This window comes from Trachurus japonicus, chromosome 3 (assembly GCF_045865225.1).
Source record: "Trachurus japonicus isolate A0001 chromosome 3, Traja_1.0".
Lineage (NCBI taxonomy): Eukaryota > Metazoa > Chordata > Actinopteri > Carangiformes > Carangidae > Trachurus > Trachurus japonicus.
In genome coordinates this window covers 39,198,146-39,211,900 of record NC_140909.1, presented here as the reverse complement: position 1 = coordinate 39,211,900, position 13,755 = coordinate 39,198,146, and the positions used below count along the sequence as shown (strand labels likewise).

Below are 13,755 nucleotides of genomic sequence, written 5' to 3'. Positions count from 1 at the left end.
CAAACATGTCGGCTTGCTTGAAGTAAACAAACTTCTCGGTGCATATTTGTGTAGCCACCTGACGCTGTCTGTGGAAAAAAGTTGCGGCTTTGAGGGATGTAAACAGCCTAAAGCAGTGGAACTTCCATCCGCTCCCATTCATCGCTGCCGTGGCGATGCGGGGACAGACACAACTACCGCAAAACAGGAGCAATTAAACTGAAAATCTTCAGATTCCTTCTTTTAGACCTAAATGTTAGGAAAATACAGCCCGAGTTCAAATTGCCCGGATTTGTCCTTTAACACTAGAACCGCCAACATTCTAATCCCCCTTAAAACGCCACAGCGGTCTCCCAGACCGTCACGTGTAATTACATTGTTTCCAGTCGCAAACAGTTCTGTAAGTGGAAAAAATAAGATTTAATTTTTAGTAGTGTTAGTCCTTCTTCATATTATGTTGTGTTGGGGTCTTGATTGGATGTGGTTGGGGGGTTAGACTGAGTGATGTTACAGCACCGCTTGTTGCACCTACAGCACACACTTCTGCCTACAGCTGAAAGTGACGCATCTGGACACGTGTGCTGCTCTCATGTCAAGAGTCGATGTCGCTGTTCACTGGATTTTTATTTTTTCTAGGCCTGTTTGTTATCAACTCCAGTGTTTTACAGTTGTTCTACCTGGATATTACGTAGTTTAGACTCCACGCCCACAGAAACCCGTTATTACCTGACTGGACAGCAGCCGAGAGAATTATTATTACCTACGTTATATTGAATAATCATTATAAACAAGAGTGAGTAGGCTATATATATGGCGCTTTATATCTAACACAGACTAATCATGATCTAGTCCAGGGGTATTCAATTAAAATTCATTGAGGTCCAGTTACTAAACTTTCATCCAAGTGAAAGGTCCGAACCTTATAAAGTCCAAATGGTGACTTATAGCCTACCCCTATGTCAAATAAATAAAATCAATGAAGTGCATTTTCATATCTATTGTCAATGTTCAACACAGGAAACATTTAACATGTAGGCTATAGTAAACAAATAGCTTTACTTTTTTTTTTTTTTTTTTACCATGAATAAAAGTATCCCCCAGGCAAATTAATTTAAGGCCTGTATTTCAATTAAAGAGCACAAGACAGAATAAATAAGGGGGTTTCCCTGTTTGTTTGTTGTTTTTTTTGTTTGGTGCTTTTTTTTCTTTCTTTTTTTGAGGCCAAGGTGTCAAAAGCATCTTGATAGCTGCACTGTCATTGCATTGTCCCCCTCCATTAAATATGGAGGGAGGCTGAAAATCACAGGATGTGTCTGTTCTGTTCTGGTGATACAAGTCAGTAGTCCTGAAATAGGTGTTTCTCTTCTATAACACACATTCTACATCTCTGAAGCGACTCTTCCCGCATACGGCTTCCGTAAACGGGGCAGAGCTCCGCGTGAAAACGTTTACAGACCGAGGGAGAACCGGGGTCTGACACAACACCGGCGGAGAAGCAGGAAACAAGCACGTAGCACCGCTACGGCGTCGCTCTCGGTTGTGAGCGCACATAAAAGTAATGGGCTTGTGCGCGCAACAATAGACCCATCTGAACGGCCCCCAAGCACGCACGCGCACACACGCACACACACACACACACACGCACACACACACCAAGGCGGCGGCGGCGGCGGCCACAAACGCCCGGCGGCTCGCCTTTGACTTCAGCATCAACTTTTTTTTATTTTGGAGCAAGACATGCTGTCATCACTCCGTCTCCTTTCTCTTTCCCTCTCGGACGCACTGGCCGCGCAGGGTAAACAAACGATCTGATTGGCTCAATTGAGTGAAGCTGCCGCATTGACCTATAGCTGAGCCCACTGTACCGTCGGAAAAAAATGCTCCAGGAAAATGTTAACTTATTAGAGATTGGTCTCGGGTCCGGATCGAACCATCACTCGGTCCGGGTCCGGACCGAGGTCCGCCATTTGGTGATGCCTGATCTAGTCTGTCCTAAGCCCACAAAATAAAGTTTGTGAAGTGTCTGTGTAACGGAGCTCCGCGCACCCCCGTTACACAGACAGTCCGCGCACCTCCGTTACATCTGCACGGAGCACATGTCAGCTGACAGCTGACAGATGCATATATCTGACAGATGCAGTTTACAATTTCCTCATCACTACCTGAGCCACCAACCGATCCCCCCTCCCTCACGTCCCGATGAGTCTCCTGGACATATCCTGTATTCTCAGATTTTCCTTTTTCTTTTCTAACCGGCCTGTTTCAGTTATTGCCCGTATACACCTGAGGGGTATTGCACAAAACCTAGATAAGGGATTAAGCTGGGATATGTTGGTTATCCTGGCTTAATTTGGCCTCAAGTCGGTTGCATGAAAGCAGCTAGCCTGCTCCAGACCAGGCTAACAGCCAGGCTTAGTTGATTCTGTTGTCTTTATCTGTGAAGTCAGCAGTCACTCTGATCAGAAATCAATGTGTTTCAGACAGTTATTCCATGTTCTTATGTTCATATTGGCCTGATTTCTAAACAAACTAAATACATTTACAAATCTGTGTCCATCTATGATATTTTATGACCACTAGTAGCTATATATCACTGGCTTCTCATAAAAAGCAATGTAGCAAAAATGGCATATAGATTTATTTTTCTATTTTTTTTTTTTATAAAATGTTAATATATTGGCCTAAATGTTGGTTGAGGTAAGAAAATGAGAATACAATTGAGTGAATGTGAGCAACCACCTTCCAAATAATTTATAAACCTCAAGTGAACATTGTTATCAGCAATTTATTGAAGCAGCAGACTGCATAATGTTTTTATATTTACCGGTAATTCATTTTCACCTGTTGAACTTTTGGCCACTTTTGCTGTATGAACTTGTATTACTTGTTATGTACTTAAGATTATAAGGAATTTGGGCAATGAATCAACTTCCACTGCTCATCATTTAGGCAAAGTGCACAACTGTTGGTTTGTGAAAGGAACTTGAGCTGTGATTATAGTTTTGGATTATTCAATCAGTCCGCAGTTGTCCGCTGCGCTCTCTCTGAGCTTTAAAGCAGAAGTAAGTGGTCCGGTCGTTTTCGCTAATGCTGCGTTCCAGGCAGGCTTTTGAAATCGTAAATTTACAGCTTCAAGTCACAACTTACGACTTTGTAGCGTTTCAGGCAACCCACTCGTGTTTTTCCGACCTGTTTTACCGGTGAAAGTCACTATAACGGCCACTCGTAACTTCCGACCGGTGAACTCGTACCAGATCGAACTGGTACCACTTCACGGTCGGAAAAATACGAGTTTCCTTGAACGCACCATCCCTTGGCTGCACACACAGCCCTGCATGCCGTTCTCTCTCCTCATTGGATAAAAACTGTAGGATACGATAAATGTTTTCTCTTCGGCTCAGAGCAGAGCAGAGGGACTGAGAGACCCGTGTTTCAGTCCAAACACTCTATGTAAGTGATTGCTGTCGGAAGATATAACTATTTAAGACTTATATTAACACAAATATATCACTTACTTCTGCTTTAAGACAGTGGTGCTTTTTTTTTTTTTTTTAAGAGGTGAGTCACCTGACGTCAGCATTAAGTTCCTGTTGATTGGAGGAAAGTAGCCACACCTGTCCTCTCATCAGTGAATCTGTGATCAATGTCTGTGGTCTACTGACGAGAGAATAAGTTCCACCTGGCTTAACCAAGCCTCTGCTCCTCAGCCTGGCTCGGCGTTAGTGCAACCAACTAAGCCAAGATGCTCCGACCAGACTAGGTCAAGCTTGCGCTTGCTCAGTTATCCTGGATTTCTTTATTCTACTTTTGTGCAATAGCCCCCTGGTGTCTCGTTCGTGCTCTCTCTCTCTCTCTCTCTCTCTCTCTCTCTCTCTCCTCATATAAAAACAAATATAGCCACACAGGAAAACAATAAGTGAAAAAAAGAAGCGCGATAACTGCAAAATGGAAACATTGTCATAATTGCTGTGTGATCACAACTGGACATAGCGATCTATAACTGCCGTTTATATGCAGCGGTCTGTGGGACCGCTGCTGGCGGTCCGAGGTATAATTGCTCAGAAATCGAGTGTGTTTCATTTTAATAAGTTGTAAGCTTCAGAAACCATTAAACACATATATTTAGGAAAAGTCACGGACTGGAAGACCTGTAGGTTTAATGTAAACAAACCTAATTTACATAAGAAAAACACAAACGGTCTGTGAGACCGTCTTGGCGGTTCTAGTGTTAAAGTGCCTAAACCTTTGCACACTACTGTAAAAGTACACAACACAACACAACACAACACAACACAACACAACACAACACAACACAACACAACACAACACAACACAACACAACACAACACAACACAACACAACACAACACAACACAACACAACACAACACAACACAACACAACACAACACAACACAACACAACACAACACAACACAACACAACACAACACAACACAACACAACACAACACAACACAACACAACACAGACAGACAAACAAAAAAAGGAATTCTAAACTTCACATTGCAAATAATGATGTGCTCGTGTGGCTGCAAGATCTACAGATCCGAGCCAATGGGAATGCTCCAGAGGCGTCACCTGACTAAGCCTGCTCATATCTGAGTGGTGTGGTGTGTTTTGCATTAATGTCCAACAACAAACCCAATGTGCATGAGCCCTGCTGATGGGGCCAGATGAATAGATGTCACCGTGGCGCCCATCACCTCACCCAGCTGGGCGGCTGGAGCTGAGCGGTTGCTCATGTGTAATACAATACAATTTCACGACCTCTACCTCCACACTGTCTGACTGCTGCACACCGAGAGTGTTCACCTGTCACCTGTCACAGCTGGAGGGGCCAGAGAGAAGTTGACTTTTAATAGATGACATCTGTGACCTTTCCTGTTGTCTGCTCTGTGAGGCTCTCGAAATGGAAAAACCATGAAGTCCTTGCAAAACAATTAGCGTCTATCCTTTCATTACCTGCAGATGAAAATGATTGGAATGCACACGCTGTGCTGGAAGCTCCATCCTGCGGGTTTCTTGCCAGATTTTCACCACTCTGTCCTTCCAAACCTGACACTGTTAACTTCCTGTTGGGCAGTTTCAGCTATTCCTCAGTGAGACACCTTCTCTGCTATTGGTGGTTGTCATTTTGTCTGGAATCTCGCCCGTTGGCACAGAATAATAGCACAAGAAGTGACAAACAAACCTAATACAAAACAAACAGAAAGCAAGTATAACTGTTATAAATCAGAGGCACTGTGATGATTTTCCAGATCCTGTCTGTGAGGATTACAAACTGCTGTGCAGTGTTTTTAAATGTCTTTGTCTCTCAGCCCAGCTGGACGTCCTGGACAGTGTTTCAGTTTGCACCTCCCACCACTGCAGTCATCTGCATCTTCTTATTGGACGCTGGGTTGTTTTTGGCTTTTTTACACATTAAGCAGACCCACACCAACCTGATGATACATTAGGAGTCAAGAGGAGGGTGAATGTAGGATTCCCTCTCTTAGAGCTTCGTCTTTGGTCTCTACCAACTCCTGAGGGAAACATCTGGCTGGCAGATGTTGTGATTTGGAATGATTGTTCTTGTATTTAATTTTCATTGAAAACAAAATGTAAAAAAGGATCATGTATTATTTGTTAGGTGTAGCTTATAGGTCCCATCTAGTCCAGTATGATGTGTAGAGCATTCCTGTAGCACGAGGGGTGGGGGGGAAATCGATACAACATGCATGGCAACATTGTATCGATATACGGAGTATCGATATGAACTAAAGCTGCAACGACACAAAATTTTACCATTGCGTCGTATTTATAAAACCCTATATGATCACATAGCCTACTGTTAAATAAACGCCTTTCAAAGCAACAATATGTCGTTTTTCGGCCTTAAAATAATGTTTCCTAACTCATTTAAGTAAGGTACCGACGATTGCAACGGCCTCTACGCTACTAGCATGTGCACCACAGTGTGGCGTTGAAGCAGAAGCAGCCACCACAGAAGAAGAAAATAATACAATATATTTGTACATTATGTTTTTGTTAAATCAAAACTTGCACTTCAATATTGTATTATTTCATTGATTCATGTTTCATAACAATAACAATTTAAGAATTCTTATTACAAATACATGTTTCATTTTTAATTTGCTCAAAGAATATGAGGTAAAACCAAAGTCGAAACAGATTCTGCCAAAATAATCGTGACTAATCAACTAATTGAAACAATAAGAGATAGATTGGTCGACAACCAAAATAATCGTTTGTTGCAGCCCTAATCTGAACGGCTGAAATACACTGGGAACGGCCGCGACGCGAAATGTATGTCGCGCGACAGCCGCAGCAGCTCGCGGCCATTCAGTCAATGGAAGCTCCTCCACCGGCCATGTGAGCGACGCGCACTCCAGCGACCGTCGCGCTGCGTTTCTCTTCTTTTTCGCGCCGAGTCTATTTTATTTCCTCGTCGCGTACTACGCGGCCCTCAAACAGGTAGAAAACTGTAGAAAACTACAGAGAACTGTGTATAAAACGAACATATTATGTTTAAAAGTGATTAAAATAAATGTCTCATGGGGCGGTGCGTGGCGCAGTGGGTAGAGCGGCCGCCCCATGTAGAGGCTACAGTCCTCGCCGCAGGCGTCCCCGGTTCGAATCCCGCGTCGGGCAGACCTTTCCTGCGTGTCATTCCCCCTCTCTCTGCCTCCCCATTTCCTGTCTATCTCTACTGTCATCACTATCAAATAAAGGCAAAAACCCGAAAAATATACTTTAAAAAAATAAATAAATAAAAAATAAATAAATAAATGTCTCATGTACCAGAGGCAAAGCCAGTAGCAGTGCAACATTATGGGGTTTGTTTTTTTTACATTGTGGATCCATGATCGTGTAGTTAAACAGTTAATTGATACCATTTAATATAGTCTGCACTTGCAAACCCTGCATAGTCAGCAAATTACCTGTGAAAAAGGTACTGTCAATCCATTTTAACAGGAGGGATGTAAAAATGTTTTGAGATGCATAAAGTGCACTCATTTACTGCAGCTTGACAAGGTGAAGCTGACAGCTGCAACAACAAACAGTGAAGCCGTTTTGCATCGCGTCCGTGCCTGGTGTAGCAGTTAAAAAACTCCGCTCCGCCCCGCTTACATATCGCGTCGCGGCCGTTCCCAGTGTATTCCTGGCGTAAGAAGTTTATCTCATTAGAAAAAACAAAGTTTTCATTTGGAGACATCATTTGCAGTTGAAAAAAAGCTAATTAATGACAGCATACTGCAATATTATAGCAATAATATATCGTATCACAAGGCCTCTGGTGATTCCCCACCCCTGTGTAGCACCACAGTGCACTTCAACACTGTGATACCTATTTACCTTTATTTGAAAAAAATAAATGCAATTTGGATCTTGCACAAGCATGTATTGTGATTTTGATTATTTTGATTAAGAGTGCAGCCTGAGTGTGACAAGTATTAGAATTGATAGTTCAAATGTGCAAGCACACGATATAGTATGACTCGTACCTACTGTTTAAATCGAGGCCACAACCCATGTCACACCACATGACCCTCCAGCCACGTGTTGTTGTTAAACAACCGATGCCTCCACTCACTCATTAATTAAACTCAGCCGTCTATGTTCTCATAATTGTTGCCATCTGTTGGAAATGACTCCATCTCCATCCCACAGCGCCTCACCGTCCAGAAACCCAGTCTCTTGTTGAACTCTTTCTTTCTCTTTGTCATGATATCATCCAGTTGGTCCGACAGACTTCTTCACTTACTCGCTTACAAACTACATAAAAGCAGCTCTGACTGTTTCAGAGTGACACACCTTCCCCGTTCTCTGCCAGGCTCGGGGTGGTTGCACTAATGCCCGGCTGCTGCCGTAGCCTTGTTTTGTCTGGATTCGTCACAAAGGGCCTACAAGTCACGCGAGAGAGAGCCACTCTGTGTAACCTTGTTAAGAGCCTCTTGGACTGGCATGTCCTTTTTTGTTCTGTTGCTATTCCAGGCGCTGAATAATTCAAACAACATGCTGCTGGCTCCGTCTGAAAGAGACTGAAGGCGAGTGGTGAAAAACAACCACTTCTGTGACACGTACATAAACACTAGGCTGAGAGGAATGCAGCATGATCGGCGGACTAACGTTTCAGGGAAGCCATTATTAGATCCAGGCATCCAGGCTTATGTAATGTTCAGACACAGGACTGGCCTCAGCATAGAGCAACACCCGCTGGCTGCGTTAGCGCTGGCCTCAGAGAAACTCAACGGCCTCCTGTGTCATTATATGTCTATTTAGTTGTTGTAACAATCATTACTACTCGACAAACCCACGTCCAGGAGGCACACTACTTGGAACACCGCACTTGTTATACTGGGTAGTTCCTCCATTTGATCTCAGCTCTTAACCCTCAGAGGTCGCTGCCATTGTATACAATGTGGGTATTGCTTTACTCTTTCACGTCGAATGATAGCGACATAATTCTATTTTTTATTAAAAAATGCATTGATAGTTCACCTACAGTAGAAGCTCAAACATCCGTGTCCAATAGGAGACTCCTGCCCTATCACAGGATGGGTTAAAGTCCTATAGGAGGAGAGTGTTCATTTACATCAAGATGGTTACTCTGTTGCCTTATATGATTGCGATTATTGGAAAATCAGCCGTAAATGCAATAGATAATGTGTAGATTACCATTTATGCATTTTATTAAGCTAACACCAACCAATGGGCCTCATATGGAAGGAGGAAGTTTGTTCACTGCAGGAAACAAGACAAAAAAGTCAATACACCCAATGGAAATGTCAGGCCTGTGATGTGGTTCTCTGCCTCACTGCAGACGCACATTGTTTTCATGCCAGGCCAGTGGGGTTTTTTGTATCATAGTTAGAGCCCTTATTCTTTTCTCCCTTAATCCAGGACCTCAAAGAATAGTTATTTAGGGCCGGATCTACTAAGATCCCAGATAGCGGGCGCTAAATTGTTTGCGCCCGTTAAAATATTGCGTGTTTGGTTAGTGCACGCAAAACAGGTGATCTACTAAGAGTAACCCGCTAAATGAAAACACGTGCAAACCGCAGTATATAAATGAGGGTTTTGTGCGTGGTAATCGTTTCCGCCATGGAGAGAGTGGACAGAGAGCTGGACGGACGAAGGGACAGAATGACATTTGATCCGATGCATACAATGACAGCATGTGTGTTCATCTCTCACGCGCTCTGTTTAGATTAATAAACACAAATCGCTACAGGGCCCAACTCGTCATATAGTGACGAACAGGCAGCAGCTGCAGCGACAATCACACACCTGTAACATGTGTGTGTGTGCTGCCCATGATCCAGTGGATTAATAGAGAGCTCAGGTGGGACACACGGATCTAAACGCTCTGACCACTGACCAGAGGGATCAAAGACGGGTGAAGGCAGCGGTGACGTCTCTCAGTCCGGGACCGGGACTGAGGGACAGAGCTGAGCAGCCAGGTACTGGAGAGGAGAGGAGAGGAGAGGAGAGGAGCGCACTGCAGGACAGGCATGCGCCATGCGTAACAGTGCGTAAAAGACTTTTAACACGGCTGAAAAACTGTTACAGAATTACCCAGATGTGAGGAAATGCAGAGATGTAAGATCATGGGGCTCTAGTAGGCATCAAATCAATAAACGCATACGTTTTCACAAAGTTGTATCAGTTAGTACATGGTTTTCAGACGTGGTAAATAAAGACGCAAAAACAGCCACCGCAATCTCTTCCTGGTTTGGTAAATCACATTGTGTGTGCTAAATAAATCAATTTGCATCTACTCCTCCCAGTATTTTGCGCGTTCTGGCAGAAACGCCCATATTTACATATTCATCAAGGCAAACACGCTAAATGGATCGCAAGTGCTATTTTGCCCGTTTGAGAGACGCAATCCTCGATGCGCCCGGTTAGTAAATCAGGTTCCACATGTGTTTGCGCGTGCAATCACGTTTGCACACGTTTTAATACACGCAAACCTTTAGTAAATCTGGCCCCAAGTGTCTAAAAAGAAGTTAATAATATTTTTTGTGTGTTTCCAAAAGATATGTGACATTTATTTTCCTTTTTTCCCCCCTTCTTTTTCTGATCACATATCTTTTTCTGCATTCATGTGACACCACTACAGAATGAATATTCTGAAAGCCAAGGTTGTCATGAAAAAAAGTTACTTGGTTATGCATCACAGGGCCAAGGTTTTCCAGGCCTTAACACACAAGGAGACCAGGTGAGAGAAATACAGAAGAAAAAATGATAGACTGAAGGGTTAATTCCTTATGTCATGGCTTCCACAGGCTGAGGGAAAAAACTCCTCTGCTGATTTCTTTAGATTTGTCAGCTGCATCTTCATGCTGCCACATCCCAAAGGTGTCCTACTGCAGGGGTCTTCAACAGGTGGCTCCCAGAAGCTCACTTGTTATAGAGTAGGTCAGACAATACAGTCTGGACCAACCATAGATGTATATTTTAGACTTACAGCAGTAAATGTGCTCCAGCTGAACTAAATCAAATCCACAGACAGACCTCTTTAACACCAGATCATTAACTGTCAGCTGTCCATCAAGTTTTACATCTGATGGGCTGCAGGCGATATGCAGTGATTGCAGCTTGTCAACTGAACTGATGTTCACTTCATTTTGCTCTGATCCAGCTGGATGTAGCAATCAGACATGAAAGCAATAGGGTGAAGGGTGGCGTCAGCAGCAATGTGGACGTTGTACTGGACTGTCATGGTGGAGATTTACCAGTCGATCTTCATTCCAGTCCCCTCTGGGTCATTACTGAAAGAATGTGATCATGGATGGAAGCAGCTGAGTTAGATTTCCTCTGAAGGAGGTCTGGGCTCAGACTTATACCCCTTTCCCACTGGCCAAAAAACCCGTTTAAACCCGCTAACAATCGGCTTTTGGTGGCAGTGGGAAAGGCGCACCGAGCCGCGTCGACGCGGGTCAAACGACTCGGCAAGCGACGCGGGTTAAAATCGCCTTTAATCGGCTCGGCTCCGAACGGCTTGCAGTGGGAACGCCAGACCCGCGTCAACCCGCTAATTTACGTGATGACACTGAACGTTACGTGGCGCTACGTCATCGTGCCGGTCGCGTCTCATATCACGTACCAAAACAAAGCTCTGCTCCGCTCTGCTCTCATCCGAGACTGGGATCAAAAGATCAGAGAACACTGACCAAAAACGATAGAAAAAAAGAAAAGAAAAGAAGCGACAGTCTGTTTAACTGACGTGTTGTGCCGCGGACGTCCGTCATCCGGCCGCAGCAGACTCTCTGTCCTCCGCGGTCCTGGTGCTCCAGGTCAGCCAGCCAGAGAGTCTGCCTCGGCGGACGGACACTCCGCGGCGGGCGGCTGTGGCATGACTGTGTGTGTCTCTTGCACCGCGGATGAGAGCGGGGCGACTGGTTTATGCTCTGTCTGATCCCTCAGCGGGGGGTCAGACTCGGCTCATTTTGGTCAATGGGAAAGGGGCCAAATGCCGATTGTTAGCGGGTCGACCCGCGTTTAAAAAACCCGCGTCGACCCGCTAATTTTAGTGGGAAAACTTTTTACTTTTAAAACTCTTTAGAGACAGAGGAGCTCAGATATCTGAAGAGCTGCTGCACCTTCATGATGGATCATGGAACATCTTGGACCTCCCATTTGACGTGCTGCTACAACAGCCCAGAAGATTATGGATGGATGGGTGGATGGAAATAGAAAAAAAACAAAACTTTATTTTCCAGCCAAGGGAGGAAATTTTCCTTTGGTCTCACCCAATTACATACAAACACAGTCTTGTAAACAGGGTTTACATGAGAGATCAACATCAAACAAACATAGAAGCACGATCACATACACAGAGCATCTGCATGGGATACAACAGATACCTATCACGCCATGGTTCCTCATTATCTTGATGGCATTGGGGATGATGGAGCCCTTATAGATCATTTTCTTTGCCAAAGGTACTCTATAGCGCCACCCTGAGGGGAGCATCTCAAACTCACTATGGAGGATGTGTGTCTCATCATAGACTGGATGGATGGATGGATGGATGGATCAGTAGTTTTGCATCAGAAGCATCAGGGAACATTGGCCGAAGAGACGATGGTGTGCTCCTCTTGTGTTGGGTGGAAAAGTGTGTAAAGGGTATTGACAGTAAACACAGTTACACCACAATGAAAAAGGAACTGGGCTGGAAAATAAAGGAACCAAACAGACATAAGAACTGTCTTCAAGTTACAATGTTTTGAAAAACACTCAGTAAAGTGAGACATTAGAAGTGACAGTGTGCGGTGGATATTGTTGTTGAAGCAGTTGTACAAGATGTGAGCCGACGCTGAAGGAGATTATTTACCACTGAGTGTAATTCATGCTGTCTGCCCTTGTGTTGTGTTTGTGTGCAGGTGTGGCAGCGCTCCTCTGGATCACATCTCCCTAAACCGTCTGTCCAACATGAGGAAGAGATACAGGTACAGCAGCAAAACACCATGCACTTTCACTGAAAGCCCAGTTTAACATGGATGTATTGTACATGTATTGGAAGGCCTGTGTTATATTTGAAGCCCTTCCACTGTGCTGAATCTATATAGCTTTTTTTTTTCCTTTTCTTTATCAGGATCCCCATTAGCACCCGCGGTAGCATCGGCTAACATGCTGCTGTGTGTGTGTTAGATTTTTTTTAATTTATTAATTTTGTTTTTATTGTGCAATGTAAGTGAAAAACATAAAGCAAACATAAAGACATGACGCTGCACAAGGCAAGAAAGTAAATTAATTGAAAATTGTGAGAAGAGAGACAAAACAAAACAAGAGAAGAAGGGAAAAAATAGATAAATGAAAAATGTAAACATCAGCAGCCAATCGATCAATCAATCAATTTTTCCTGTTCCCTTCATTTCCCTTCAATATGAATAGCTGATAACAATGTATTATTTATTTATTTACTTTTATTTTATTTTATTAATTATAATAGATCATATTATATTATTCAGCATCATTTGGTAGCAGATTGCACTATAACTACATGGTTTTATGTATGCAGGCACACACTCTCTTCTCTCTCTCACACACGCACGCACGCACACATAGACACACAAAATGAAGTGTGCGTGTTTGATTGACAGGAACGGCCTGGGACCCTCAAAAGAAGGAGAAGCTCAGTACTCCGTGGTGCATTGCACTGGCTACATCAAAGCCTGGCCCCCCGCAGGTTGGTACACATCTTCAACTCCATGCTCTTGTCTCTATCCCCACTTAACCCAAACTTCACCTCTCCGCAAGAGTCCCACAGCGAGCGGCCCGCTCTAACCCGGAGCAGCTGTGTGTGGTGCTCTGCGCGGCTCTGGATCAGAACCACACAAGCTGTTCCATCACAAAATGCTCCGCTATCCGGTTCCTGAGTGGCTGTGGAAGTCTCTGTAAATGTATGTGGTTTTTCCTCCGTACACAAGCAACTGTGGTCAGACAGCAGAGACTTGCCGCAGTGCGTTCCGGTACTGACACGTGGGAGGTAGAGGCTTTGGAAGTGTGTGACAAGTGTATTGATGTGTGTGTGTCATTTTAGATGTATGATAAAGCTGATGACATGTGAAGCGTCACTTCTCATCTGTGTCATGTGACTGCTTTTGGTGGTGGCAGGCGTAATAGAAGACCCCGGGGTAGGTACTCCGAGCGGCCCTGGAGAACTCCCAGGTGGGGCTTGAGGTTTACTCCGTGCTGATGGGGATTTGCAAAGCGGGATGGGACGCCTCGAGAAATCCACAAAATAAG

The 13,755-nt window shown here is 44.1% G+C and overlaps 1 protein-coding gene across 2 annotated transcripts in view; it reads left to right on the top strand.

Annotated features, from left to right (window-relative positions):
- Nucleotides 1–13,755, top strand: part of arnt2 (aryl-hydrocarbon receptor nuclear translocator 2) — a 98,493-nt gene that overhangs the window by 37,354 nt on the left and 47,384 nt on the right. For both annotated transcript variants that reach the window (XM_085772540.1, XM_085772534.1), the window contains 2 exons: nucleotides 12,390–12,455; nucleotides 13,110–13,195. In XM_085772540.1, coding sequence (XP_085628666.1) covers nucleotides 12,390–12,455; nucleotides 13,110–13,195 — 152 coding nt within the window. The remainder of the gene's footprint in view (nucleotides 1–12,389; nucleotides 12,456–13,109; nucleotides 13,196–13,755) is intronic.